Raw genomic sequence first — 27405 nt, 5'->3', positions numbered from 1 at the left:
GCTTCATACGACTTGTGTGATGATGATTATTCGAAGGCTTTTGTATGACCAGACATTTTTTCTTTCCATTGGAAAAATCGAGAGCCTGATAAGGCCTATACAGAAACAGTTAAGATCATGAGATCTACTTATATAAAATTTAGTGCAACGGAGGGTCTTTTTTTTCTAATGTTTTTTTTCTAGATATTAGGTCAAGTTTTGGGTTAAAAATTGCAGTTCATGTCACTCAAATGGCGCGAGAAATTATAACCCGAGCAAAAGGGACAGGGATGCCACATTCTCCAGCCATTTGCTTGGTTTCAGGTGTGGCACTCTCATTAGATTGTCTCCAACAGAGCATGCAAATCGAGATCCAAACACAAAAAAGGTCATTCATAGTGTTTTGTCCCAACATAAGACCCAAACACCTCACCCATTTTGTATACGAGGCTTGACCGATGCAAATCTCTGGTGTCGTAGTGGTGGCCAAGAGCGGGGCGCGGCGAGGCATGACCAGGTGGATCGCGGTGGGGAGCCACCACGGCAAGGTCCGCCTTAGGGCACGGGCGGCGGATACCACGCACAAGGTAGGGAGGGGGCACAGCCGTCGGGGAGCAGCGATTTGGGGTCCTTCTCGCCCGTGACCGCCGGATCTAGGAGGGAGAGGAGGGATGGGCAGCGCCGATGTAGAGATGGAGAGAGGGATGGGAATGGGTGGCACGATGGAGAGAGAGTGAGGAGAGAGGGATGGGCTTTTGGGTAGGCTATTGAAGGATGCAAGTTTTGGGTGCGTTACCTTTTTGTTGTGCGTGACCCAAACTATGAAATGGTCCTCTAATTCGGGTCTGTGTTGTTAGAGATAGTCTTACCTGATTAATATGAGTCTTATGAAATTTGTTTTCAAATTTGATACCAAAAAAATGTATTAAGAAAACAATACCTGATCTTTAAAATACTTTAAATTCGGGTTTAGGTATTCCTAAATTACCTAAAATCTTGAAAATCATCAAATTTTTGAAGAAATAGAACTATAGCCACAAGTTTAAGCAATATAAACAACAACTCTTATTAAAATCTTAGGGCAAAAAGATACAATCATTACACCATAAATCAGTAGACCCCATTAACATCACTCTTAGCATTAGATAACAGTGCAATCAATCAATCAATCAATCACAAATACTAAATAGCATATAGTATTTCTCAATTTTGGCTAAAATGGGTACGAGGGCTTAATACCCAAATTTTAAAATTAGGTTTTCTCAATTTACTATCCGAAATAGTGATCAAGTATTTGTATTTCAGGTTTGGACAATTTAGGGTCGGGTTTGGGTTTTGGGTTTTATGCCCATCCCTACTTGGTTTGATGGGCTTCATCCTCCCACAGACGCGATATCGGACGGCCGTCTCGGCCTCTGCACGACCAATGGTAGCCATGGGCCAAGGGCCACTGTCCGGTGATGATCGGAGCCCAGTTGACAGGTCTTCGAGTAAATAAAGGCTTTATCCCCGATTCGATCAGTAGGGATACGCCGTGGATGATCACAGCGACGGCGCCAGGTGTCGTCGCCATCCACGACAACGGATGGGGGAAGCCGGGCACGGCGGATGTCGGTGGCCACGAGTCACCACTTCCTATGGATGCAACAATGCGTCAATGCTTTGGGTTTTTTTTTAGATGTGCTCCGTGGGCTTCCAGCACAGCAGCAGCGCGTGCAGACGTGCTGGCGTGCATGGAGTGGAATGGAATGCGTCACGACTGACGCAGCCGCCAGCCTTGATGCTCGACGCTTGAGTCTGACTGTATTTCCATTTGCCAATTGCCCAGAAAAAGGGTTCGAAACCAGGTGCATACGAAATGGGCCTCCAGCCGTCCCCAGCTTGATGGGAGGTCGGGAGCGGTCCAGACCGAAAACCATAGTACCACTAGTCCACTACCAGTCTACCATACAGTATTTCAGATAGAGGCAGTCAGGCAAGACCGCAAGAGTGCTAAACTCCGTCCTCAAACCCCCAACGAAGTGACAGAGCAAAATGGGAACCACCAACGAATTCATCTTATAAATGGAAGAACCAAGGAACTAGAAACACACACAATCCATCCCCAGAAATGACTGGCGCTACAACTATCAACCAAGTGAGAATGTACATTCGGATTACCTGAAAAGAACCACATGATCGAGTCCCAAAAGAAAAAAATGTGGACCCGTACAGGAAGAAGATCCCAAGGGGCAAGGGCACCGCACAAGAGTTGTTAGCTGTTACATCTCACCGAGTTCTCTCACAGCTCTTCATGAGACGCCAGAGTTTGGCACGAAGTAACTTCTGTCGACCAATCTCAGCACTATTCCGTCAAAATACGATGGGAGGAGGCACGACAGCAACACAAAGCCCGTCGACAGAGGTTCTGGCGGAGGAAGTATCATGGCATCCCCGTTCTTCTTGCTCAACATTCCAATCACGCTCAACCGCATTCCTTCTCTGATATACCTGTAGTCATGTGAGATCGTACTGTTCAGTCCACAAGGGTTCAACATACATAGTCCATAGAAAAAAAGGGGAACAGATATTCTGGATCATTTGATTACCCTTCCTCGAGACGGATAACCTGAGCTTCTTCAGAAGAAAGGTTTCTTTCTTCGAGCCAATACTTTAGAGTGGAAGATAACTCAGTGTCCCTGCTTGTTGTTACTAGAAGATTTTCATCGATCAGAGGCACAACCTTTGAGTGGTGCCCAGCTTTCACCAAGGCTCTTTTACCTGATTTTGCATCTGTTATGTAGAAATCAGCAGCAAACCTCTGCCCAACCCCACAGAATGTTTGAATAAGAAATATATCATATTTGACAACTTAAATTCTTATATTAAGGTGTTATTGTCTACAACAATGACAGATTATACATTTTATAAACTTTATTAGACTTTTTGGAACTTGGAAAGTCATTAGTGAACAATATTAATTGAAACAAAATATTAAATTGCATGTACTTGTAATATTGTTCGGCTATGCAACAAGACTCTTCAATTAATACAACTGAGAAACTCTACCATAAAACTACTGTCAGGGGAAGAACAGCACGATTGTATAAAACTCCCTGTGGACCTTTCCTCAGTAACTTACAAGAAACAGAAGAATATAGGTATTACAATAAAATATACTGGAACTGAAACTAAAGCAACACAAAGAGACTTCGGCTATTCTATGTTTCTATTGCTAGCACTAGCATTATCATTTTGAAAAAAAAGGAATGCTTTCAGATGAAATTGGATTGCATTAGACTCCTGTAGGGCATGACAAACAAATGAGTTAACACATCAGGGCTCAGGCAGAAGATGAAGGAAAGATCTACTTATATGTTTCATGTAAAGAACACGTAAGAAGACATCGAAATTGAGAGCATACGACAACAAAGCATTATTACCTCGGCATGTGCTAATTTCCACTTGGAACATTGATTCCAAGGATTTAGTGTCACAGAACCCCATCTAGCACATTTTCTTAAAAGAGTAGATGTGTATACACAATTCTCAACCTTCTCATATGAAGAGATCAATGAAATATCACCACATGAAACAAACTGCATGAAAGAATGAACGGCAAATTGAGATTAGGATACTAGGAATATTCAAACCAACTCATGAGTAATTCGGTAATTGCAAATATTGGCCCTCACATGACAGAAAACATAAAGCACCATTGGTACCAAAAATGTGAAATGGCAAGCTGGAACTGAAAGGAGCAGTTCCTTCCCCTTATTCAGAATTCGGATAAGGGTGAGCTCTCCCTCTCTCTATATGTATATGCCCTTTGCAAGATCATTGCACCTATGTTTTTAAGCTGCTGTTCACAGACATCTAGTGCGAGTGAATTAAGTGCAGAGAAACGCAATGCAATTGCGAACACCAGCTCAATTGCAAAGCATAAATGCTGCACTCCACAGTGGTGAGCACAATTTCTTAATCAATTGAGGAAAATTCGTGATGAAGCAAATGCAACGCGCGTGGGAACGGCAAACATACTCCGGTGATCTTGACGAGCTGGCCATCGGCCGCGACGCGGAGGCTGGAGGCCTGGAGCCCGTCCACGAACCGGCGCAGCGCGCGGCCCGACGCGGCAGCGGCGGCATTCCAGAGAAGGAACGCCGCCACGGCGGCCGAGAGGAGAAGCGCCACCACGAGCAGCGCGGCGCTATGCACGACGGCCAGGACGAGGGCGCCGACCCCAAGGCCCACCGCGAGCAGCGCGGCGACCGCCCACGCGGCCGTCCTCGGGAACGGCGCGGGCGCCCCCGCCGCGGCGCCAGCGGCTGCGGTGGCGCAGAGGTCGTTCAGGGACGCCGCCGACGCCGACGTGGCTGCGTCGGCGTCGGTGGTGGCGTCCTCGTCGGCGGTGGCGGTGGCGGTGGCGCCGCGTCGCTTCCCGTCCTCGCCTAGCCTCCCCGGAAGCATAGTGGCATCGGCTTGCTTGGTGGTTGCGGGGGGGTGGGGACTCGTGGTGGTGGGGGCGTCTCTCTCTCGTCTCGGGTTTTGGCCCTGCGACTTTTGACCTTTTTGTCCTCGTTTCTCCGTGGTGTGGTGGGTTTGGTATTAGCGTGCGGGTTAAGGAAACCAGCTGCGGCACTTATCTTGCTGACAGGCGGGACCACGTGAGTCTTGGTCCTACTCGTCAGCATAACAAAAGGTAAATGATGAGGTTCTAGTTGTACACAAGTGCACCCGCGTTACTTTTTGGAGCAAAAAGAACGCGCACAGCTCGACCAGCACATGACATGTGGGTCCTCTGGTGCTGTACCACGGGCGTCAGCGACTGTTGGCGCGTCACTAGCCCGTGGGCGGAGCACGGGCACGGGCACGATGGGGGATCAGCATCTCACTAGTGGGACTGCCTCTGTGAGTGAGTGACTGACTGACACTGAATCAGCTGCTAGATTCGTACCCGCACCGTTTGTGCAACGCACGCCTGTGTCTGGCTAGTGGTCCCAGGGAGGCAGGGACCCAGAGTTACGAGTTGGAGTAGTCCTAGATCAAGTCGAGGAGGTGACGTGGGAACGTGCTGAACAGAAGAATTAAGAAACTGATGACAGTGGTTCAAGGCTTCAAGCTGCCTTTTTCGGTGGATTAGTTAACAGTGTACTGTAAGCCCATCCAAACGCAATAGTACTAGGCTATGAGTATGACAGGCGGTCAGGGGTTTGAATCACCGCTTCTCCCAAGACAGGCAGTAGGCAGTGACTGCAGACTCGGACTGCCGACTGCGGCAATCTGCTCTGAATGAATAGTGACACACAGAAAGCGCTAGCCCATTCGTCAAGCTGTGGCTCCTCCCGGCCCGATGTCTGCACTGCCCTCTGCTCCATTGTGCTCGCGGGGCTGTTTAATCGGTGAAAATTTTTTGATTGTATCTATGCTAATATTTTTATTTGTATTTAATAATTATATTTCAATTATATATTAATTAGATTTAAAAGATTCGTCTTATAAATTACAGGTAAACTATATAATTATTTATTATTTATTTATATTTAATGTTTTATTTATGTATCGTAAAATTTGATGTAACTAGAAATCTTAAAAACTTTGCAAAATTTGTGGAAACTAAACAGCTCGTGGGTCAAAACCGTCAAAATGTTAAAACCGTACGATAGGAGTACTGTACTGTAGTTTAGAATTTTTTTTCTTTTGGCACTTGTGTTTGCGGCGTGACGGCGTCCGCGTGGCTTGCGGCGGGGGACTATGGCCGTATGGGTGATGCAGACGACGGCGTCACGGGAGCTTTGGACAGTTGGATGGATTGACGATTCTTGGACGCTGACGAGGGAGCACGAGTTATATTTATATTTTTTTTCTCACAATAAATTAATATTATCATCAATCCTTTTTACGGCCAGTCGAACAGAGTCACAACATTTGCTACAGTTGAGCACACTGTACACGAAGACATCGCGAGGCAGCGTCAATGGGTGAACGGCCATGGCGAACTGGGATCATCTGTTGCTTAACTAGGGGAAAAGTGATGGGAGAATGAATCCTTGACCAGAGCAAGAAACTGTTTTTTTTTTTTGGGAAGAAGAAGAAGAAGAAACTGGGGAAAAGTGGTGAGGGCAGGGTAGTTCCATGGAGTTGGGCTTCCCCTTCCATGTTTTTTTTTTGAGTGGATCCTCAAGTACTAGCAACCACGACTTTGTAGGCCGACTACAGTGGGATGGGCGGCGGTGGCACTGACCGGGCCTGAAAATCTCTTAACAGATGGGCTGAGGCTTCCCAAAAAATTTTACAAAATTTTTCAGATTCCTCGTCACATCGAATCTTTAGACGCATACATGGAGTATTAAATATAGACAAAAATAAAAACTAATTGCACAGTTTGTTCGAAATTGACAAGATGAATCTTTTAAGCCTAGTTAGTCCATGATTGGACAATATTTGTCAAATACAAACGAAAGTGCTACAGTGTCGATCCTGAATAAAGGCCTACGTTGGCTCTAGCACGGACTCCACTGAACATAAGGGGAAGGCTCAAATAAACATCCTTTAGTTTTTGAGAATAAACATCCGGTTGTCACTTCTGCTGTTCGCACTTGTACTCCAGCTTGCAGCATCTTTCGATTATAAGGAGTCAATCTGATCAACCACGTAGTAAGACCCATCTTTGTACACCTTTGTTTGTCACTAACTCTTCTTCGATGTATGAACGTGGTGTGAGTGTGACCCTAGGTGCTGGCGCACAAGCTCTGTCGAGTATATGCTAATGATCTAGTCAATCAGTGAATCACCGGACAAGCTAGCTAGCTCCACTGGACAACGACTTCCCGTGTCCGCTCTGACCTCCACGGCACCTCGAACTTAGCAAAGAAAGCAAAGCCACGGCGGCCAGCAGTGCTCGCCGCCGTCGTGCTTACACACACAGTACTACGTAGAATTGACACTTACCAAACCGTGTTCGTCTTTTCCGCGCGCGCACTGCCGCCCGCCCGACGCTAAAGCTGCCACTACCGCGGCCGGGCCGTCCTCCCCATCCCCAGTTCAAAAGAGGACATCGGGCTAGGTGGCCTGCCAAGTCTGCCGCCCGCGATCGGGACGGGACGCCTTGTCCGCGCCTGGTCACGGTCGAGGTGACAACTCTGGTCTTTGTTGGACGTTGGCGCGAACAAACAAACGGTCGACGGCTCGACGCGTCCGAGGTGAGGCGCGCGCGCGTGCTCCCTCCCCTGCCATGTGCGCTTCTCAAATCATCAAAATTGACGCAACTCGTCACCCCCCCGTCGTCCCGTCCTATCCTGTCCCGTCTCGTCACGGCGCGGCAAACCTGCGTGCTTTCGTCTGGTGCCGAGCCACCTCATCCATCCGCCGCTGGCTGCCGATCAGTGCTGCTGCGTCGTCCGTCTAAAGCGGCGATCGATGCTGCTGATGCTGAGAGAGATTCCTGAAGATCTCCGATGTCCAGAGCACACAAACTGCGCTCGTGGTCACCACGGTCGCGCCTCTCCGGCGAAGCAAACGGCCGCAACCACCCACGCGGCAGCCCCGCGCGCGTCGAAACGCACAAGGAACAGGAGAAGCAAGGGACGGTCCGTGTGCACGCACTGTGACCGGATGCTGCTCCCACAGACCGTAAAGCAGTTGCGATAAAACCAGACCAGTGGTTTGGCCACCACCCACGTCAGCCCGAAGTGGCGTCAGGGCGGTTAGCCGCACAGGAGGCCCAGCAGCTTTCCGTTACGCCTTTTTCCGGCGATTCTAGAAGGGTTGCACGAGCCGAGGCACGCACTCTACCACCACTCTTGTAGTAGTAGCTAGTAGCTAGAGTATCAGGTTGGGGTCTCAGTGTTCTCTCATGTCACAACTTTAGTCGTCTTGGACTCCTTTGTCGTCGCTGTCAACGGCGAAAGTGACTTTGATTTGGTGAATCGGCGATCCCCAAATAGCATCAAACCGCTGCGTGCCTTATCTGTCATTTTCGCATTGGCTATGGCTAGGCTATATATGAAATAGCGACACGTTTTTTGTGGTGCCGTTGCCGTGCTACTCGTACTAATACGTACGTAGTTCTGAAGTAGTCATACTAAATATGTCAAAATACTACTAGTGAGTACAGGACAATCTTATTAGTCACTGCTTTCCTCGAGAACGAATACGACCATGCCATGAAGAGCACATGATCCGGTACAAGAAGATATTCCCTCCATCCCAAAATGTAAGTCATTCCAAAAATCTTAGAGAGTCAAACTTTTCTAAGTTTAACCAAATTTATATTATAAAATAATTATTATTATGGTATTAACTAAGTATTATTAGATTCTTTCTTAGTTATATTTTCATAGTAAACTCACTTTACGTTACAAATCTTAGTATTTTTCTCTATAATTTTGGTTAAACGTGAAAATACTTTGACTCTCCAAGATTCTTGGAATGACTTACAATTTGGGATAGAGGGAGTATTAATTAGGGCACTCACAATGCAAACTCTATCATCAAGTCTAAAGTTATTTATTACCTCGAACAATGTGGACTTAGAGTCTAAATAAGACTTGAAGTCTTATTTTTTTCTACCTCTTTCTTCAATAAATATGCTGCCACATCAGCAAAATACTATAAATAATATGTAATTAATTGTCTTGGACTCTGTGATAGAGGCTTGCATTGTGAGTACCCTTAGTCACTTACGAGTTACAACAACCTAGTGCCAGACATAGGGCATGTTTGGATTATAGCCACACTCGGCCACACCAACTGTGCCGACGCCACACTTCTGTGGCGATGTTATTGGACGCCACAATTGTGGCAGAATTTCAGTCTGTGAAAAGTTATGGCAGCCAAAGATAAATCACCAACCAAACATCATCCTCAGGAGCCGTGGCAGCCATAAAGTGTGGCATGGCGCATGATGGCTATAATTCAAACATCCCCATAATACTTCTACTTAAAATGAGAGAGATCCAAATTAGAAAAAAAAACTAGATGTTTCATTAAAAAGCCAAATAGACATAAAATTCAGTGAACATGACCACATTTCCAAGCCCAACCAATTGAGCTACCTGATCTGTCCATCCCAGAAGCTAGTCACGTGGTCACATGCCCGAAAAACCTCTCAGCCAATCCCCATATCAATTACTCTAGAATACGCAAACGGCAGTAGTACATATCATAATGAGATTGTTGCCTTAATTATGATTTGTATGTCAATAAGCACTAATCCGGATCACAGATAAGAACCAATTCTATCAAAGAACGTCAATATCTCTGACCATGATTTGTCATATCGATTTGAAGAGAGCAATCCAGCCACCGGACAAGAGATGCAGACCAACAAATAAAAAACAGCCCTGACTAGTCCCCATCCAAAATTAATTCCCCAAAATAATTACAATGATTTGTCCCGATCCGCGTGCGAGTCCGGTTTCACTGTGATCTCCTGTTATGATTAAATTTCTGGAACATGGTGGACTTCCACACTACCTTAGGTGCGCTATACGACATCGATCATGCTTGAAGGTTTCTAAGCTCGTGCCCAACGTTCCACCCTAGCGCTTAGCAACATGTTTCCAAAAGGAAACAAAAATATGGTATGGAAACATGAACTAAAAACGTTATTTTATAACGTGAAAACATAAATATTTTTGAATTTGAAACATGAATATTGCAGAAATGAAGTTCTCGGAACATGATCATGTTCCATGTTTTTGGCTCCAAGGCCTCGGCCTACACGTTCGCACGCAACATCCACATCAGCTTGACTCTTAACTTACCAAGATGTTAGAATCACTCGCAGAAGATGCAACTACTTGGGCCTTGTTTAAATCCAAAAAGTTTTTAGATTTTGACAATGTAGCACTTTCGTTTTTATTTGACAAACATTGTCCAATCATGAAGTAACTAGACTTAAAAGATTCATCTCACGATTTACAGACAAACTGTGTAATTAGTTTTTGTTTTTATCTATATTTAATGCTCTATACATATGACGCAAGATTCGATGTGATGGAGACTTGAATATTTTTTGGTTTTTGGAGTGAACTAAACAAGGCCTTCGAGTGGCAAAAGGCCAGAGCCACCATTCCGTGTGTGACAAAAAAATTGTCACGCGCAACATGAAGTTGTAGTGCACACTACCGTATTGGTAGGGTCTTTTTGGCAGGACTTCTCTCCGGCTCTAGCTTCTCTAAAGGAGTCCTGCCAAACGTTTTTTTTGGAGAAACCGTTTTTAAGTAAAAAGGAGAGAAGCCAGAACTATTTTGGTAAAGATACAAATTATTTTTTTTGAGATTACACAGTACAACGCAGACACTCAACACGCACGCACACTCACTCCTATGAACACACGTACGCAAACGCTATCCCTATGAGACGGGCACGTCGCCTACCACTTAATGCATAGCGCCGGAAAATCCTGGAATAAATCCAGAATAAAGTGCCGCACCCAGGATTTGAACCTTGGGTGGGAGCCCCCAGCCAATGGCCTTTTCCATTACGCCGTTAACCCCTTGTCGGTAAAGTTACAAATTATGACTTCTCTAAAATGGCTCTGACTCCTTTAGAGGAGCCTCTTGTAAAGAGTCGTGTCAAATACCCTTTTAATTAAGCAAAATAATAATCTAGAGACCCCATTTGACAAAACACCGTTTCCCCCAACGAAACGGTTCCAAAAAACACATGGGCCATCTCACACGTCCACGGAATAATCTGCCGAGGACTGTGAATCCTCGAGAATCTGCCTCGCCCTCTTGCTTAGCTGGCAAAATAATAATCATTTTTTTATGTTGCTGTCTTGACACTGTCCGAGAGGACTCCTTTTGGCCACCCATTCAGCCGGGACCAGGGGCTACGAGTCCAGAACTTTCTCATGGCTGCATGCTTGCCTCCCCTCCTGTCCTTTATCTCGCGCCCGGCCCTGCGCAGTGAAAGGTGATTCGCAAAGCGGCAAAGAACGAGACGAAAAAAAGTCGATGGGCGTTGCTAGCACGAGCGGACGAGCCGAATGTTTTGCGCTTGCTACTTCCAAAGCAAAGGTGTTCGCACGTACTCGTCCTCTACTGTGGGTGTGGGGTGAGCAGCGACGAACCGACGCCGAGGGAAGCAATACGTGCGGTGTGTGCGTGTGTGTGCAATAGGGACGTTTTCTCGTCCAAGAGCCCGTTTTTTTTGGAAACACCAATTCACCAAAGAGCGCGTTTGTTTCATCACGAAGCATTCGAGCGTGCTCGGGGTCGCCACTCTGGTTTTAATACTAAGGCCCCGTTTGGATCCTTAACAGATTAGGTCTTGTTTGGATATAGTCGTATTCACATCAATCCACATGTGTTGAGATGGATTGGAGTGGAACTTGAACTAAATTCCACTCCAATCCACACCAACACACATGGATTGAAGTAAATACGACAACATCCAAACAAGGCCTTATTGAATTCTGGATACTAGACAGTGCTTTCAAGAATTTAGATTTTGAATGTAATAATCCAGTTTGTTTGGATCTTTAGATTATATTCCTGACACTGGTTTCACAGTACAAGCGAAGTATCTAAAATACCCAAGGCTCCTTCAACACAATATAGCAGGGGTAAAATCGTCTATTCTCGTACTAAAATCCCCAAGAAGCTCATAAAGAGATGACACTGGATTATTGATTTTGATTACTTGAAAATACAGTAGAATTCTCTAGAAGCCTCCTTGTTTGAACTGGATTCTAGGTTTTATTTTGAAATTGTAAAATCCTATCTAGATCAAAACACACCCTAATATATTTGAGTACTTGTAAAAAAATGTCAGCCACTACCTCCGGTAGCTCCCCTGAATGACTAGCCACCATCCCCATTGTCTGGCGTGTCTGCCTCCCCCAGCTAACCCCTTCTATCCAACTGGAATTGTAGAATAAAAAGATGAGAGGTTCACCGGAACCCTAGACACCACCATCGTCATCTTCATCTCTAGTGGAGTAGGATGCCTACCTCGTCGGCTATAGCGGCACCGAAACCCGTTGCTGCCACCACTGGAGATGAGAGAGAGAGGAAGGAGCAACGAGCATGGGCATCGCAGGATCAAACAACCTCCATCGCATCCTGGCACGGGTCCGACCGCCCAAAAATCACGTGCCCACAGCAGAACACTCGAGTGTGTTTTAGCATTTCTATTTCTAAATATGGTTTATCAACTATATGCATCTTATTGTAAATCGACCGCTATTAAGTCACAAGAGTTTTGTAGAATGGCTCCTTGCCAGAAAAAGGATATCTTTGTGTGAGCTACGTTAGTAATACCACATCCATTTCAAAATATAGGCGTATTATGATTCAAGAAGTTCAAACATTGTAAACTTTTATCATGAAAGGAAGTTTTGGGATCTCCAAGGGATGATAACAAGTGATGAGATGGAATTATGGAAAGCAAGAACTATATGAAAACAAAAACATTTGAGAGACCCTGATGAAGTTAGAATTTGATGAAACTTTAGTTTGTAGAATGAAGTGATCCATTGTCATCTTAGTCTATAGTTTTTGTGGTTTGGTCTGTGGAATAGAATGAGTTAATGCATCACCACCTATTCCTCACAAGCTAATAACTATATTACTAGTAAGAGGAATAGGTCATTCCACTAAATTTGAGGGGTTGACTCATGATGCACCAACTCATCTAGAATGGGTTGATTCTCCAAACTAAGCACTCCATTAGTTATCCGGTCCCAAGAACATCTTCGTTTTGGCCTCATGCGTGGTGTGGTTCTCTTGTTAGTCATGCAATTTCCGCTCGTAGTTCCAGAAGGCAATCGGAGCTATGTATTTAGGGTACCATAATGGCATATAAGCTAGTTACTAGCTTTAAACCAATTTCTTCAGTAGTGCTAACTTTTAACATATTGTTCATAATATGAATAGCCCCCACATGACAGCTCACACGATCTTAGAATGTGTATACGAGTTTAGCTCTTGATCAAGAACTAGCTTTTCTTTCTATTCTACTATTAAAATATAAAAAAATGCTTAAGACTAGCTTACGAGTTACTCATTGTGAGTGTCCTTACATAATTTTTAGTGTCTATAATTATTTATTAGTTCCGGAAGTCCAACTGGAAGCTAAAAAAAATTGCAATTCCTGGTCAGTAAAAGGTTTGATGTTGCCTCCATAATCTAAAACATTTGACTAAATTCTGTAAATTATTTGAAAAAAAAGACTATCAAGACTACACTAAAATGTGCAATAAACATAATCGACGCGCTTGGGGAACCCCGTACAGAACCACGTCGTCTTTTGCAAGCAGGCATATACGTACACGCCAATACAATATTTGTGAAGCGAACGTTCTTCCATTAGATTAACCTCGAATACACAAAGACAACCACAACACTGCAAGCCCGTGCAATTCACTACCACCGCCAGCGCCTCTGAACAAATACCATTGATTTTTGCAGCATCGAAAGCAGTAATGGCATTGGGTGATATGCTTCCAAACTCCAAAGGTCACTTCGATGGCGCTCCGAATCCTCCGACCAACTGCCCGGCGGCGCCCCGCGCGCATCCGCCATTGGCACAGAGCGGCCCGTCCTCTTTAATTCCGTTGAGAGCAGGAGCACCATGCACGTACGTTACACACACAAGCCTTGAGCCTATGTACTAGCTAACTTCTCCATTTCAGGCCACCGCATTCCACTCCACAAGCGGCCAGGGCTCCCACAGCTCCGGCATGGCGCAGTAGGACTCCGGGAACCCGTCGTCGTAGTCAAGGTGGTGGTGGTGGTGGTCGTCGCACTCGGACTCCACCGAGACGTCCGCCGGCGTCGCGCACGGCCCGACGAGCACACAGCTCTCGGGCTCGGGCGGCTCCATGTTGTTGACGCACCCGAGCACGACGTTCCTCTTGTCGTCCTCGGCCTCGGCCTCGGCCTCAGCACCGCCGACGTTGCAGCTGCTGCTGCTAGCCGTCGTCGCGCCGCCGGCGGCCCGGTCCTCTCGCTCCCTCAGCCTCTCGCTTAGCTCGTTCAACTGCCATGCACGCACCAAGCAAACTTGATCAGTCTTGGATCGAGCAAGGGCTTCAGATGTTCAGAGAATCAGATAACAACGCTGAGGTTGACGATTGTTACCTGTGTGGTGAGGGCGAGCTTGTCCTGCTTGAGGGACTCGACGCGGGCGTGGAGGTCGTCGAACTTGGCGCGGAGCACGGCGTAGTCGTGCTCCAGCTGCTTGGAGCGCCAGCGGGCGCGCTTGTTCTGGAACCAGATGGCCACCTGCCGGGGCTGCAGGCCCAGCTCCCGCGCCAGCTCCGCCTTCTCCCGGGGCTCCAGCTTGGCGTGGTGCGCGTGGAACATGGACTCCAGCGACCGTATCTGCTCCTCCGTGAACCGCCGCTTCCTCTCACCCCTCGCCGACGACGACGACGGCCCGCCACCTCCGCCGCCCATCCCCGCCAAGAACGACGACGGCTCGTCCATCATCGGCACGCAAATCTGCTGCTGCTGCTGCTGCTGTGGCTGCGGCACCTGCACCGTCGCCGGCGCCGGCGCCGGCATGAAGAACTGGTGCTGGTGGTGGTCTGGCCTGTCCATGTCGATCGATCGATCGTTGGATCCTTGGATTGGATCCTAGCTAGCTAGTAGCTGTGTGTTCTTCCTAGCTCTCCCAGCCGGGGTGGGCTCTCCGATCCCTTCCTTCTACAACCTCCGGCCTCCCGTCCCGTTCGGTCCCGTTTTATACCGCGCGCGCGGCGTTACGTGTCCACGTCCGGCGATGCGAACATGTGGCCTTTGCGATTGCGGATAAAGAAAACCGGTGGTAGGGCCCTGCGCGCTGTGAGTCCACACACAGACCAGGCAAGCAAAGCCGCTTTTGTCCCCGTTCCCGTCCAAGTGCCCGGAATCCGGCCCCGTGGCCCGTCGTCCAATGGTTATCCGGCCGCCCCGCCTCGCGATCCGCACCCGACGCGTGGCGCGTGCGATCAGCACGAGCCCCAGATATTCTTCGCCGCCTCCGCGCCCAGCCCTCTTCTCAGCTGCTGCCCCCGATCGCGCGTCCCCCGTCCCGTCCCGTCCCGGCCAGGGCCGCGCGTGGTGATCGGAGTGGCGGGTGGAATCGCGCGTGCGCGTGCACAATACGGTGCGGGAGGACGGCGAGTGAGCGGGCCAATGGGCGGCGGAAAGGTGTGCGCGGGAGGGGGAGGGGGAGGTGGAGGTGGTGTGCCAGGCGCGGACGGAGACGGGCGCAATTGGAACAGGTGGTCCGATGGAAGGGCCGGGCGTGCCGTGCCCGCACGCGGTCGCCGTCACCGGCGCCAGGTGTGCAGGGGCTTCGTCCGAAAGGGTCGTCGAGGTGGCGCGCCAAGCTTGTCCCGTTGCGGCGGCCGGGGCCCGCCGACTCGGCTCCAGTCGGGTGGCCGGTCTGCCGCGCGCGCGGTGTGCCAAACAGCCAAAGCATGTTCATGTTCGCCCGTGTCGTGTTGCGTTTACCGGCAGGGCAGTGGTAGGCGCGCGGTGTGTACCGGCCGTAAAAACGACAGGATAACTAAAGAAGATTAGATAGGCTAGATAGATGATAAGCACGCTCATGCATCTAGCCTGTGGCTAAGCTAGCTAGCGCACGCATGCGGGGAGCAGCGAAGGCTTATCTCGATGTGGCCCCATGACTGAAATTTTCCCTCCCGAAAAGAAAAGGGATTCATCGTCGCTTCCAACTTCCCATCCTATGCGTGTTCTAGCAGATCAGGTAAGTTATAAAGTGATTGGTGATCCGATACGATTAACAACCAGTTTTCGCGTGGAACTCTCGGACACTCAGCTGCCTACGCAACGGCTACGTGGTTAAAAGGCCTTGGTGCCTTGGTGGTGGTTTCTTCTTCGAGCCGCAAAGCGATCAGCTCAAAGCAACAGTACAAAGCAAACTCGGCGACCCTCGCGAGCCAAGACCAGAAAACCGCGGCGATGATGCATGATTAGCTAGCAGCAGGACTACGTATAGCAGGCCGTGAGGAACAGGACGTGGTGATCCTTCCCGCTCACAGCTCAACTCGCAAGCCCGCGGCCGGCGCGGCCACAAGATCCGTCCCCCGCTGCCGCGCGCACACACAGGCGGCAGTGCCACGCTGCTCGGCGCGGGCAGGTCAGCAGCCGAGGGTGGCTTTCGCACTGGTCACTACCGCGATTAATCACGGGCGACGACCGGCAAGGGCGACGTGGGGTTAATGCAGGGGGAGGCGTCGCGCGGACTGATTGGTGGGGGCCGGCCGGGGACCAGGAGGAGGAGGAGGAGGAGGTGGTGGACGAGGGGGCGCGCGCGGCGCCGGACCCGCCGTGACGGCGACGCCTGGCCGCGCGGCGCCGGACACATGGCGCGGGGTCCAGGGTCAGCGTCGCGCGCGGGGGCCTCGTGGTCGTTCTGGACCGCGCGCGTCGGCGTCGTTTGCGTGGGAGGATCAGAAGCTCGCGCGACCGCGGCCGCGGCCGCGTGGCCAGACCATGCTTGGCGGCCTGGCGCGCGCGGGGCCTCGATCTCTGCCCCGCGCTGCAGCGTACGTAGATCGCACAAGCCAGGGCCCCTGGTTTCATTCCGGGTGGTCCATCCATGTCGATGCAGAAATGAATTCAGTAGCTGTTTGGGATTGGGATTGGGATGGCGAGAAGACATGCAGAATTTCAAATTTCCTTTTTGGATGAGATGCCGCCACACCCCGGCTTATCGCCCTCTTCGAAAGCGGTTCTGGATGACTCCTATATCGTGTTCATGCAACTTGCCATGCATGACCCACCAAAGTTTCGCTGAAGATACTGTAGTGAGACGTTGTGACATTCCGTCAGTTTTCGAGCGTCACAAGTCACTAGTGTACTTATGTCCTGCCAACATGTGCTCCCCCTGTTCAATCAAAAAAAACATGTGCTCCCCCTTCCATGAGCAAACTCAACTAATAACCCTAGCCGTAGCTGTCTAACCGTAAATTCCAGATGGGGCAAAACATGTGTGTTGAAACTCAAATTGAGTCCACGGTAATTTAAACAGGCCCATGACAGTTGTGGTCCAATCTAAAGAAAAGGTTTTTCTACAGAATAAGACCACCCCTACTTCTTATATAAAATAAGAGGTACATGGCCGATTGAGTTCTGATCTATCCAATCGATCAAAAGCACATCTACTACACCCTTTACTTCTTTTCCAAACCCTCCTGTTGTTCGGCAATAAGATTTTGTCGGCATCCTAGGTGTAATGTTGTTCAACTCGTCTCTGGACGAAATCTCGTCGGCATTCTAGACGTCTTATTGTTTGGCATGTCTTCTAACGAGATTTATCAGGCACATCTTCACGTGCTCCTCCCTGACAGATCTTACTGGTCCTAGGAGATCCTCCACGTGCTCCAATAGATCTTCTCAAGAGAAGTTCAAGAGCTTTTCCGACCAAGAACGAGCTTGACATTGGCCTAACCGTTCTCTATATTAGTTTCATCCATTATGTGGTGTTCTTGTTGTGTTGCAGGTTGATCGCAACCTTTTTAGATGTGCTAGCCCTACTAATGTGTGATTTAGATTATCTCCAACATCAACAACAGGCTATAGATTCGGGGAACTAAATTCAATATATATACTCCGTATCTTATAACAACGTCTCAGTTGCTTCAAAGATTGAATGGTGCGCCTTTAAGGATTTATAACAACGTCTCAATTGGCGGGTCACCCAGGGCTGCACTGCAGAACTATAGGGACTGCATGCACTAAATCGCACTAACCATGTTTTCTACATAAAAATCGCACTAATCATCAGAATTTAAAAATTTATCGTAGTTGATCAGCTGGTCCTACCAGATTACTTGCTTGCGGTATCCCCTCTCGTTCCATTTTTTGAGTTTGACCTCCAATGATGGCGCGACTTTTCCAATCAAGGAGGCGTTGCGTATTAAAGAATCATATCTCCGGTACATGTGTTTGGAATGCGCTGTCGGCGGCGCTGGCAGGAGCTGAGAAATAACGAGTAGAAAATAGAGGCCACAAGAATTTTAGACGTAAAGTATTGGTGTTGTTGGGTACTATAAAAAGGATATCTAAATCAGAGCAATAAAAAACGTCAAAAACAAAGCATACTAAATCACCGGGGCACGGCCTCATTTGACCCCGCAGGGCCTCGGACGCAAGTTCCGACTCGCCCGACCCTGTAGGGTCTCGGACACGAGTTCCGACTCGCCCGACCCCGAAGGGCCACGGACGCGAGTTCCGACTCGCCCGACCCCGCAGGGTCTCGGACGCGGGTTCCGTCTCGCCCGACCCCGCAGGGCTTCGGACGCGAGTTCCGACTCGCCCGACCCCGCAGGGCCACGGACGCGAGTTCCGACTCGCCCGACCCCGCAGGGTCTCGGACGCGGGTTCCGTCTCGCCCGACCCCGCAGGGCCTCGGACGCGAGTTCCGACTCGCCCGACCCCGCAGGGCCTCGGACGCGAGTTCCGACTCGCCCGACCCCTCAGGGTCTCGAACACGGGTTCCGTCTCGCCCGACCCCTTCTGGGTACGGACGCCGGATCCCGATCAACCAGGTCAACAAGATTTCCACCATACGGCGCCCGTACCCGCGAAGTGACAAGCGCGATGACTCCCATACCGTAGCAGGGCAGGGTGCCGACTGTTCCAACCACCCTGGGCACTGCAGCCTTACCTCTTTCACTGTGGCGTACTGCCACACAGTACAAAGGGAATGGGAGAGGTTAATCAGCACCACTATTTGAGGTCTTTTTCTACTGTTGACAGGATGTACGGCAGTGCTGACGATCCGACCCCCATAACCCCTACAGGGTTCGGTAACCTCTACAGGAGCAGCCATGCTGTCAACCATCCCTCAAGGACGAGATGGAACAGCTTCAACAGGGTCGGGACTGCGGTTTCACCATTCAACAGAAGAAATCTATTCATGTAAATACCTGTCTTCCCTTTAGGCTATAAAAGGGGAGCCAGGGTTCACAACTAAGGACAGGTTCAGAAGATTCATACACACGCCCACCACACTCTTCCACAGAGCAGCAACCTGCACTCCGTCCACCACTAAGTCGAGACCTGGGACTTAGTCCTCTCTCGCAACCTGCTTGTACCCCCTACTACAAGCACCTTTGGGTGCAAGGTTATACAGAACCCCCGATCACACTGGATGTAGGGCATTCTTGGCCCGAACCAGTATAAACCCTCTGTGTCTCACTTTCATCACCATCTAAGTTTGGGTAGTCACGTAGATTTATACTCGTTAGTGTCTAGACCACGGGTCTGGACGCCGACAGGTGTCAATTCATGGTTTCACACTTCTCGGCAAAAATAATAATAATAATCATCATCATGGTAATCGTGCACCCCTACGATTTCGGTTTTTCCACTCTCCTCTCGACGTGGTATATATACAATGGTTGCTTGTAAGACTACCCTCTCTGTTCTGAAATGTTTAGTCGTTTTAGTTTTGCTTTCAAATCAAATCTTTATAACTTTTACTAGGTTTAGTAAGAAACAGACTCTCTTCATCATAGTTTAAAAGCACAATTTGACTTGCACGATCTTCTAAATTATATTTTAATCGTCTATTTGTTTATATCACGTTATTTATGACTAAACTCTAATCGTAAAGTAGGTGGGTGACCAATTTATCTAACGACTAGTTTTTGGCCTCCGGTGCACACAGGAGAAATAGCTAGTGCGGGCACACGTGGGAATGGAAGTTCACCAAGTTTCATTCGGTGGCGGGCGCAGGATTTAAGGGCTGGGTATTCAAGAAAAAATACTTAACAATTAAATGGCTTCAAAATTTTTTTGACAACCAAGCCATATATGATATATACTGTATATAGTTCATGCTACTGATGGAGTTTGGGAATATTTTTACGTAATTCACCTTTGCACGAGTGTGACAAGAGACAATATTTTTTGTTTTTCTTATATACACTAATACTCATATGTATAAATACTATATATATAATTTTTTTTGCCAAATATTTTGGGTATTCAACTGAATACCAATGAACACAACTGTGCCCGCCACTGGTTTCAATGCAACGTTTACACTTACGGATGCCGGTGGAAATGAAAGTTCGCCAAATTTCAACATTTACATCCTTGAATCTGTCGTTTGATTTAGCTCAAAGGACTTGCACTCAAAAGAATGTGATAATCATATGTACTCTGAAATGCTCGTGGATTTACAACCAATTAAAAGATTAGACGAGGTATCTGATACTATTTATCAAAGAGAAACAAGAGTCAAAATTTTTATTTGTAAATTCTGGTTCATTTCTCTTGTGGTTTGCTTTACAAAATAGGACTCTGCCCATTGTCTGTCGTGACGTTTACCATGCTCTGAATTTAGTACCAGCTCGTAGCACATCTGACATATACAATCTATCAGAGTGAACACTTATATAAGTTCAACTTGGACTAAGAGTAGTTAGCAAATAAATTAAGATTCAGTTAAATCATGTTATCTCTAATAAGTATAGAACGAAGTGTACACTTTGCCGAAACGATGTCATGAACTGAAGGGCAAACAAAACCACCAAACTTCCCACCACGGCGCCACCCCCAAAGGGGAGTGAATTACTCTATTGAATATATAAGCAAACGCAACATCAATAAACAGAATCAACATATCATCCTATAACCACTCAAATATACAGAAACCTCACAACATTGTCTGTCCAGTTCAAACTCTCAAGATCTGCAACGTCAACCCACGCTTAATCACATCAGAAAGTATCACTGTATAAACATTAGTTGTTAGAAGTGGAAAGAACCGAAGACCCATGAAATTCAACAATACAGCGCTTAAATAGATTGTCTCCATTGTCGGCCAATCAGTCTGCATTGCTCCGGAACCAGGGAGCAGAGTACTTGTCCCTTGACACGGCAAAGCTCACCATCTATGCCACAGCCATTGTGAGTGTTTGCTCCAGGTTTAAGCTTAACTGACTTCACCTGTGTCAATATCAGCATTAAGATCGAATCAGCATTCTTATTAGGATTATTAGGATAGGAAAACCAGCTTTTGTGCTTTAAAAATTGAACAGCTTCATTCACAAACTAATATTCTTATTTAACGAAGCTCTCAGTGGTGGTCCATGACCATGACAAGAACTAATGTAAATGGTACTACACAGACCTCAGCCAACATTTTGTTTTGAGGTCTCAAATAACTAAACTCAACAAGTGCTGAAGATGTGTCTTACAACTTCATTGACTGACACACACCCCCCCCCCCCCCCCCCCCCCCCGCGGCACGTCTCTAATAGGATGGAAAAATACAGAGTGGAAATATGTCTACTTCGAATGCACAAGAACATGCCAAAGTTGATGCAAAACTACATGACATGGATCCAGTTTAAAGTTCTTGAGGATACCCAATTAGATATAATATGATAAGATTAGTCTCACCTCTATGTATATATTTTCACCCAAAAGTCAGAAAGGAAAAATAAATACTAGGGCAAAAAAAAACGGAAGGAATGGGCAAAAATGGCTTGAGCAGATTAGTTAAGATACCTTCACATATTCGACGTAAGGCAAAGAGAGATGGCGACCGAATTGCAGAAGTATGAAAAATCTCAGCAATTTCCATCTTCCTTTTCCACCAACTAAGAGTAAGTCCAAGCTGTTGTCATCATGGGTGGCCTTAGGTGCAATAACTTGTGAACTCAGACTTTGCACTGTCTTGCATGAATGGTTGCATACTAGGACACCAAGAAAGTGCCCTTTCCTAATTACCCATTTCTCATCCAAATTTGGCACAAGTTCCATTGGTGTTCCCATTTCCATGTCCTCTTGTGGTCCAGGAAGTTCAATGGGGTGGTCAGGCTCCCAAGTTAGCTCACTATCCCATTTTGGTCCTGTGTCCCACTTTGGTTCACAATCCCAAATAGGTCCTGGATCTGATATTGTTGAGGAAATGTCTTCCTTATCATGCATTGCTGGGGTTGCCCAAGACAACTGTGTGTCATTACTAGACGTTACACCAACTGAATTTCTCTCGGCCCTTGCTTTCGACCTGGTTCTTGGCCAGAATGATCCATGATGTGGCTGAGGGTGTAGCACTGCTTCAGGTTCTGAAACAATGTTACTTCTTCCCAGAGATAAGCGTTTTGCTTTCGGATCGAGACCACGTACATAGTCTGATGGTTCAGTGCTTGCCACTGTACTACCTGATGTATCAACATCCCCAAGTGACATCCGACTCGGAGTCATAATAGAATCAATACTGGACAAACTGGAGGCTCTTGGTATTCCTTCTCTCTTTGATCTACTGTGCATTACATCAGTATAGACATTGGACAAGTGGGTCTTGTCTTGATCTGTACCTTTTCCATTCACAGCCATCTCCTTTGACACAGGAAGATATTCTAGTTCATAGAAGTAGCTAGGCAAACACAAAAATTTCAGTATTCCAGCCACAAAATATCGAAGAGGACCAAATTTCTTCTGATATTTCTCAGAAAGTTCCAGGACTGCAAAGTAGTAAGAAAAATTTCAGCTTCTCAACGTCCACAATTTTTCACTGATGCAAACATTGGAAAGTGGAGAAGTGGACGGACACACTACATTTCTGAGAGCGGCCAGTTCAGGTAAATGATTTTTATTAATTATTCATTATGAATGTACTCAGATCTTGAAAGACATGAAGAATAGTCATAAGTAATAATGCTATATAATTTCATTATAAAAGAAAGCTAATTTATAACAGGCTTAAAAATATGCATGCTGTCAAATCACATTTTTATTTAAGATTTTGAATCTGGATGACCTTCATAAATCAGTAGAAATGTAGTTCCGAACCTGGAACTAAAGAACAGATTTCTTCCAGACTGGCATGCTTAGCGGATATGATGTTACACTTATATAAGAGTTGCCGCTAGTAGTTGATAACACAACTGCATTCCACATATAAATCGCAAAAAGGTAACTAAATCACCACAGCAAAGGGCAAGCCCGATCCTAGTATTTATCTAAGGCACATGTGATTCAATGGTATTCTCCACAAGGGTAAAATGTAGTATCTGGCCAGTAAAAACAGTTGCAACACACATCAGAATAATCACAACTGAAAACACTGAAATGACTTAAGAGGTTACCATCACTAAGAAAACCATAGTATGAAACAGTTGAGCCAAAATGTATTTGCCCAGATTGAATCCACTCAACAGCCAAGATGTCTAGAGCTGTGAAGCCACCCTGTCATGAAGGAATTTATCCTCATGAGAACAAGATTTAGTAGTAGCCTTATTTGAACAAAATCAAAGTAAGCAAAATAATACTGCTGGCACTCTCCTCATATAGGAAGTCGCCATAAAACACCAACAGTAATGATAAAACTGGAAACTCGAAATACCTTAACAATTAATAATGATGCAGAAATAGGATCTCTAACTCCCAAAACAGTCCAGACAAGTGAGTTGTCAGACCCTGCAGGAATTATTCCTACTGGAATTGATACAGCTTCTGCTCTATCACTTCTAATGAGAAGACCATTGAGCACCTGTAGAGCTATAAGTAATGAGCTAGCAAATAACATAATTATTCCTAACCAATTATAATATGAACCATCTAAAAAACTATAATATGAAAAGCAAAGTCAAACCTCATTCACAATTCCATCACCACCCACACACACAATTCCTGCAAAAATTTCACGGTATCATTAAGACCAGTTAAAATGGTTCTCTACATTGGAATTGTATAATTCACATATCTACATGATTAATGTTCATACCATCAGGGCATACACTGAAATCAAATGTAGATACAAGAGATTTTGCATGCCCAGCATGAGTAGTTTTAACTACTTCCATCTGAAAACCTGCAAGCTGCATCAATTTTATCGCTCAATTAGTAGTAGCTAAAAGTAGCAACAAAAAATATGTATATTGTAAAGCATAACAATATGCAAAGATTTTAACTGAAGCTAGTAACCACAAATGTGGCATACAATATGCATCTGTAAAAACATTTTATATTCCTTAGAGAGGATGATGCCACACATAGGCAGTTGTAACTGGCTACTGCTCTATTTTTTTCTAGAACAGTAAATTGCTACTCCACTACCGGAGGAGTGAGACTAAATGTCTAAATGGTCATTGCATAATGAATCAAACAAAACATTTGACTCCAGTTCCAATGTGGCATTCATTATTTCCGTTGCTTACTAATTACTACTGCAGAGTCGCAAAAAGGACAAAAAGACTAACAATCTGTCGATGTGGCAATCTCATATAGTCATATATTTTCAATAACACAAAAACAGAATATGTCTATGACTTTTTAGTTCATACGTGCACAAATTGAAATTATAGAAGATATCCAACAAGTTGCCACCAAGCCATGAACATGTATATCCTAAGCTTAGCAACAACAAGTCGGAAAAGGAAATTCATTAGAATTTCAAGAAGAAACTCTATCAGGAAAAAAAGTTAAACGTAGCTACTCAAACCATCAGTTGTTTTAATTTGCATGCATAGACATCAAAAGTACCTTAAATATAGGTTCAGCTTTCTCATGGAAAACTTTACTTGATCTACCATGTCCAGATCGAGGGTTCAATATAACAAGTACTCTTTGCGGAGATTTGCATTTAATCGGTGGCTGGTCGAATAAAGACTCACTGAGGGGATTGTCTGAGTCTGGATTGATACTAGATGCTGCAGGGCGAGGTAGTAAATTAACATATATACTTTGTTCGGCAAAGCATGTCACCCACAAAATGGCCTCGTCAAGGGTAGAGGCTATAAAGCAGAAGTCTTTCTGAACTCTGCGTGTCTTTCCAAATAAAGACTTTTTAGTTGGGTATGCATGCAATGTAAAATGTTTGACTCCCGAATTATATGATACCTGCCAAAATATAAGCAGAGGCAAAATATCAGTAAAGTGATGAAACAGATCTAATAATTAGTAATAGAGACACATGTTATTGTCTGAACTTACAGAGACGACATCCTCCAGGAGGAGCACAGAGCTGCCCCAGATCAGAGCTTTACTTGTGAGTCTAGCATCAATTGCATCAGCTTTTCTGTTTGATGGTAACTCATTATTATCACTTGCACTTCTATTTTTCTTATCAAAAATCAGCTTTCCAGCATACACTTCATAACCTACAAAATTGGACCTCTCATCTGCTACATCAATTTTGTGGGCATGGTTTTTTCCCTTTTTAGTCTCTTTGTCATCAATAACCAAGTGCTTCTGCCTTGAAGATTTTGATTTGCTTCTTTTCTCTTGAGTACTGGTCAAAGAATGCTGTCCAGCTGACTTCTGAGAACGCCTACTACTAGAACGTCGGCTAGATTTCTGGGATGAGCTCCTAGAAGTAGGATTTTCAAGCTCGGTTCCGTCCATTTCTGACTGTTAGACAGCACTTCAGAACATTGATCCAAGCAATGAATTCTATACAGCTTCAGAGATGGATGAGGCATCACGGCTCCAATGCCATACGATAAGGTCAGTATAATTAAGACAACTGCAGTTAAAGGAAACATATATTATATGCAAATGTCTGGTAAATATATAATGCCACATAGTGGGGGCAAGTGTGCTCCTGAGTCTCATTCCCACACACAAAAAAATAAAAAAGCAGCCTCCTTGACCAATTGCATTGCATTGCGCTTAGCACTCAAGCTATTAGGCCGTCATGCTTAGCTTTTGAACTGCCATCGTCAGAAATTGATCTAGGAGATTAAGACTTTGGTTCACTTTGTTTTCGATGAAAATAAAGCAAGGGAGACCTTTCCTCTAATCTCTAGAGAAAATGATCAAGGGGTCAGTTGATATTTTTTTTCGTGCAGCCATTCCCGGGATACCAACATCAAAGATAGGCCATAAAAAAGCTACGGGGCAACAATTTGGTAAAGTACTATCAGAGGAAGCATTTGACTACACAGATGTTCTAGGAGCACAAAGTCATAATATGTAGCCATGAAACATATGTGGTACAGTGTATCGATGATATAATCCGCAAGACGCAAGGAATTGAATGCTAATGGCAACCATTTGTACAACACATATGAGTACGTGCACTATCAAATAATAAGATCAGATGATGAGCAAAAATAGACGGTATCAACACATCTACTACTGTTAGTTCATGCAGGCACAGGGAACGTGCTAAGCCGCAGAAGTAACAGTCGCAGCGCGCCACAAGCATCTGCGACCTACTGAGACCAGATCTCGCCTAACACGGTTCAAAATGCCACACGCGCAGCGCAGCACATCAGGTCGCGAATCGCCAAGCACCGGAAGCAGGGAGCAGGAGCAGGAGCAGGAGCAGAAGGGAGAAATTAAAAAAAAAAAACAACAACAAGCCGACGACGAGCAGTCCATCACCAACCGCACCTAACACGAAGGTTCCGCCGTAAGGAAAGCACCGGCAAGGGAACGCACCGATATTCCACCCACCCAGCGGGCGATCGGATCCGGGGATGGAGCCTGGCGGGCGCGCCGCCCTGCGGCGGATCGAGCGGGCGTCCTTCTGGATTTCTGGATCCGAAGCAGGCCCGCGGCGGCGGTGGTGGCGGCGGTGGGAGGTCGGGTGATAGCTGTGGGGTGCCGCGACCGCGAGAAAGGGAGGGGGAGGCCGAGGCCGAGGCCGGTGCGGTGGGACGGGACACGGGGGTGGGAGGAAGGACCGGAACCGAAGGCCAGGGGTTGCCGGAACCAGGTCCTCTAACATAGTTGCGAGACCTCCATAGTTGCAACTAGACGCCGAACGCCCGTGCACCGTCGATGGTCCATCCGACAGAGGAGAGTAGCACACGGACGCAGCCCAACAGAGCCCACTGCCTAGTGCAGCAAGATGGGGGTGATACTTGTTGAAATCTCACTCTTATAATGACGTTTATATCTTTAATAGTATTAAGTCATACATCTTTTATTTTTATCACATTTGCCTATGTAACACGCCAAGCCAGGCTGATACGCTGACGCACAGCACGGGCACACGAAATGTTCTTGCTACCTCTGCCTTGCTCCTCTCTCTCCCTCTCCGACAACTAGGTCCCACAACTTCCAGGTGGGCCCCACTTATCAGCAATGTCTTCCACCTCTAGCACCCCTCTTCATCGCAACTTCGCCATTGTTGCCCTCATCTTCTCAACCACCGGCGGCCGCCGCCACCACCATGCACATAAAGAGCTCCGACGATATTCCGATCCTCTTCAGACTTTTCCACCGCCCTGACCGTTGGTCCGCTATGTGCATCGCGGCATGGGCATGGCAGTGCCACCCGACGCACCGCCTGCTTCTTCGTGATGAGTATCACTCAAGGTGCGGCCCCTCCCATCTAGCTCCACGCCTTCACTTCTGCTTATTATGTCCTGATGCATATATTTCTCTAATAAGCCAAGGCACCCGCAAAAATGGCCCAGCTCGACACAGCAAATGCAGTGGTGGGCGCGCGGGGAAGGACGACAAGAAAATCCTCGGAGGCAGTGACGAGCTCGGCGGAGGAACGTGGATGGGA

General features: G+C 46.7%; 3 protein-coding genes across 3 annotated transcripts; all 3 read right to left on the bottom strand.

Annotated features, from left to right (window-relative positions):
• Window positions 2015–4491, bottom strand: LOC8083336 (uncharacterized membrane protein At1g16860). Its single transcript, XM_002446826.2, has 4 exons — window positions 4000–4491; window positions 3402–3557; window positions 2568–2779; window positions 2015–2469 (listed from the first exon to the last, which is right to left on the bottom strand). Exons 1-4 carry the CDS (start codon window positions 4426–4428, stop codon window positions 2271–2273), a joined length of 996 nt encoding a protein of 331 aa, XP_002446871.1. The 5' UTR covers window positions 4429–4491; the 3' UTR covers window positions 2015–2270.
• Window positions 13054–14649, bottom strand: LOC8083335 (homeobox-leucine zipper protein HOX22). Its single transcript, XM_002446825.2, has 2 exons — window positions 14052–14649; window positions 13054–13950 (listed from the first exon to the last, which is right to left on the bottom strand). Exons 1-2 carry the CDS (start codon window positions 14511–14513, stop codon window positions 13600–13602), a joined length of 813 nt encoding a protein of 270 aa, XP_002446870.1. The 5' UTR covers window positions 14514–14649; the 3' UTR covers window positions 13054–13599.
• Window positions 20518–26602, bottom strand: LOC8055928 (sphingoid long-chain bases kinase 1). Its single transcript, XM_002446824.2, has 9 exons — window positions 26328–26602; window positions 24876–25407; window positions 24426–24782; window positions 23668–23761; window positions 23536–23573; window positions 23287–23433; window positions 23030–23129; window positions 21447–22405; window positions 20518–20882 (listed from the first exon to the last, which is right to left on the bottom strand). Exons 2-9 carry the CDS (start codon window positions 25284–25286, stop codon window positions 20733–20735), a joined length of 2256 nt encoding a protein of 751 aa, XP_002446869.1. The 5' UTR covers window positions 25287–25407; window positions 26328–26602; the 3' UTR covers window positions 20518–20732.

The sequence above is a fragment of the Sorghum bicolor genome, chromosome 6, assembly GCF_000003195.3.
Source record: "Sorghum bicolor cultivar BTx623 chromosome 6, Sorghum_bicolor_NCBIv3, whole genome shotgun sequence".
In the NCBI taxonomy this organism is placed as follows: Eukaryota; Viridiplantae; Streptophyta; class Magnoliopsida; order Poales; family Poaceae; genus Sorghum; species Sorghum bicolor.
Note: the sequence above shows the minus strand (reverse complement) of the source record. Positions and strands in the feature narration are given on the sequence as shown.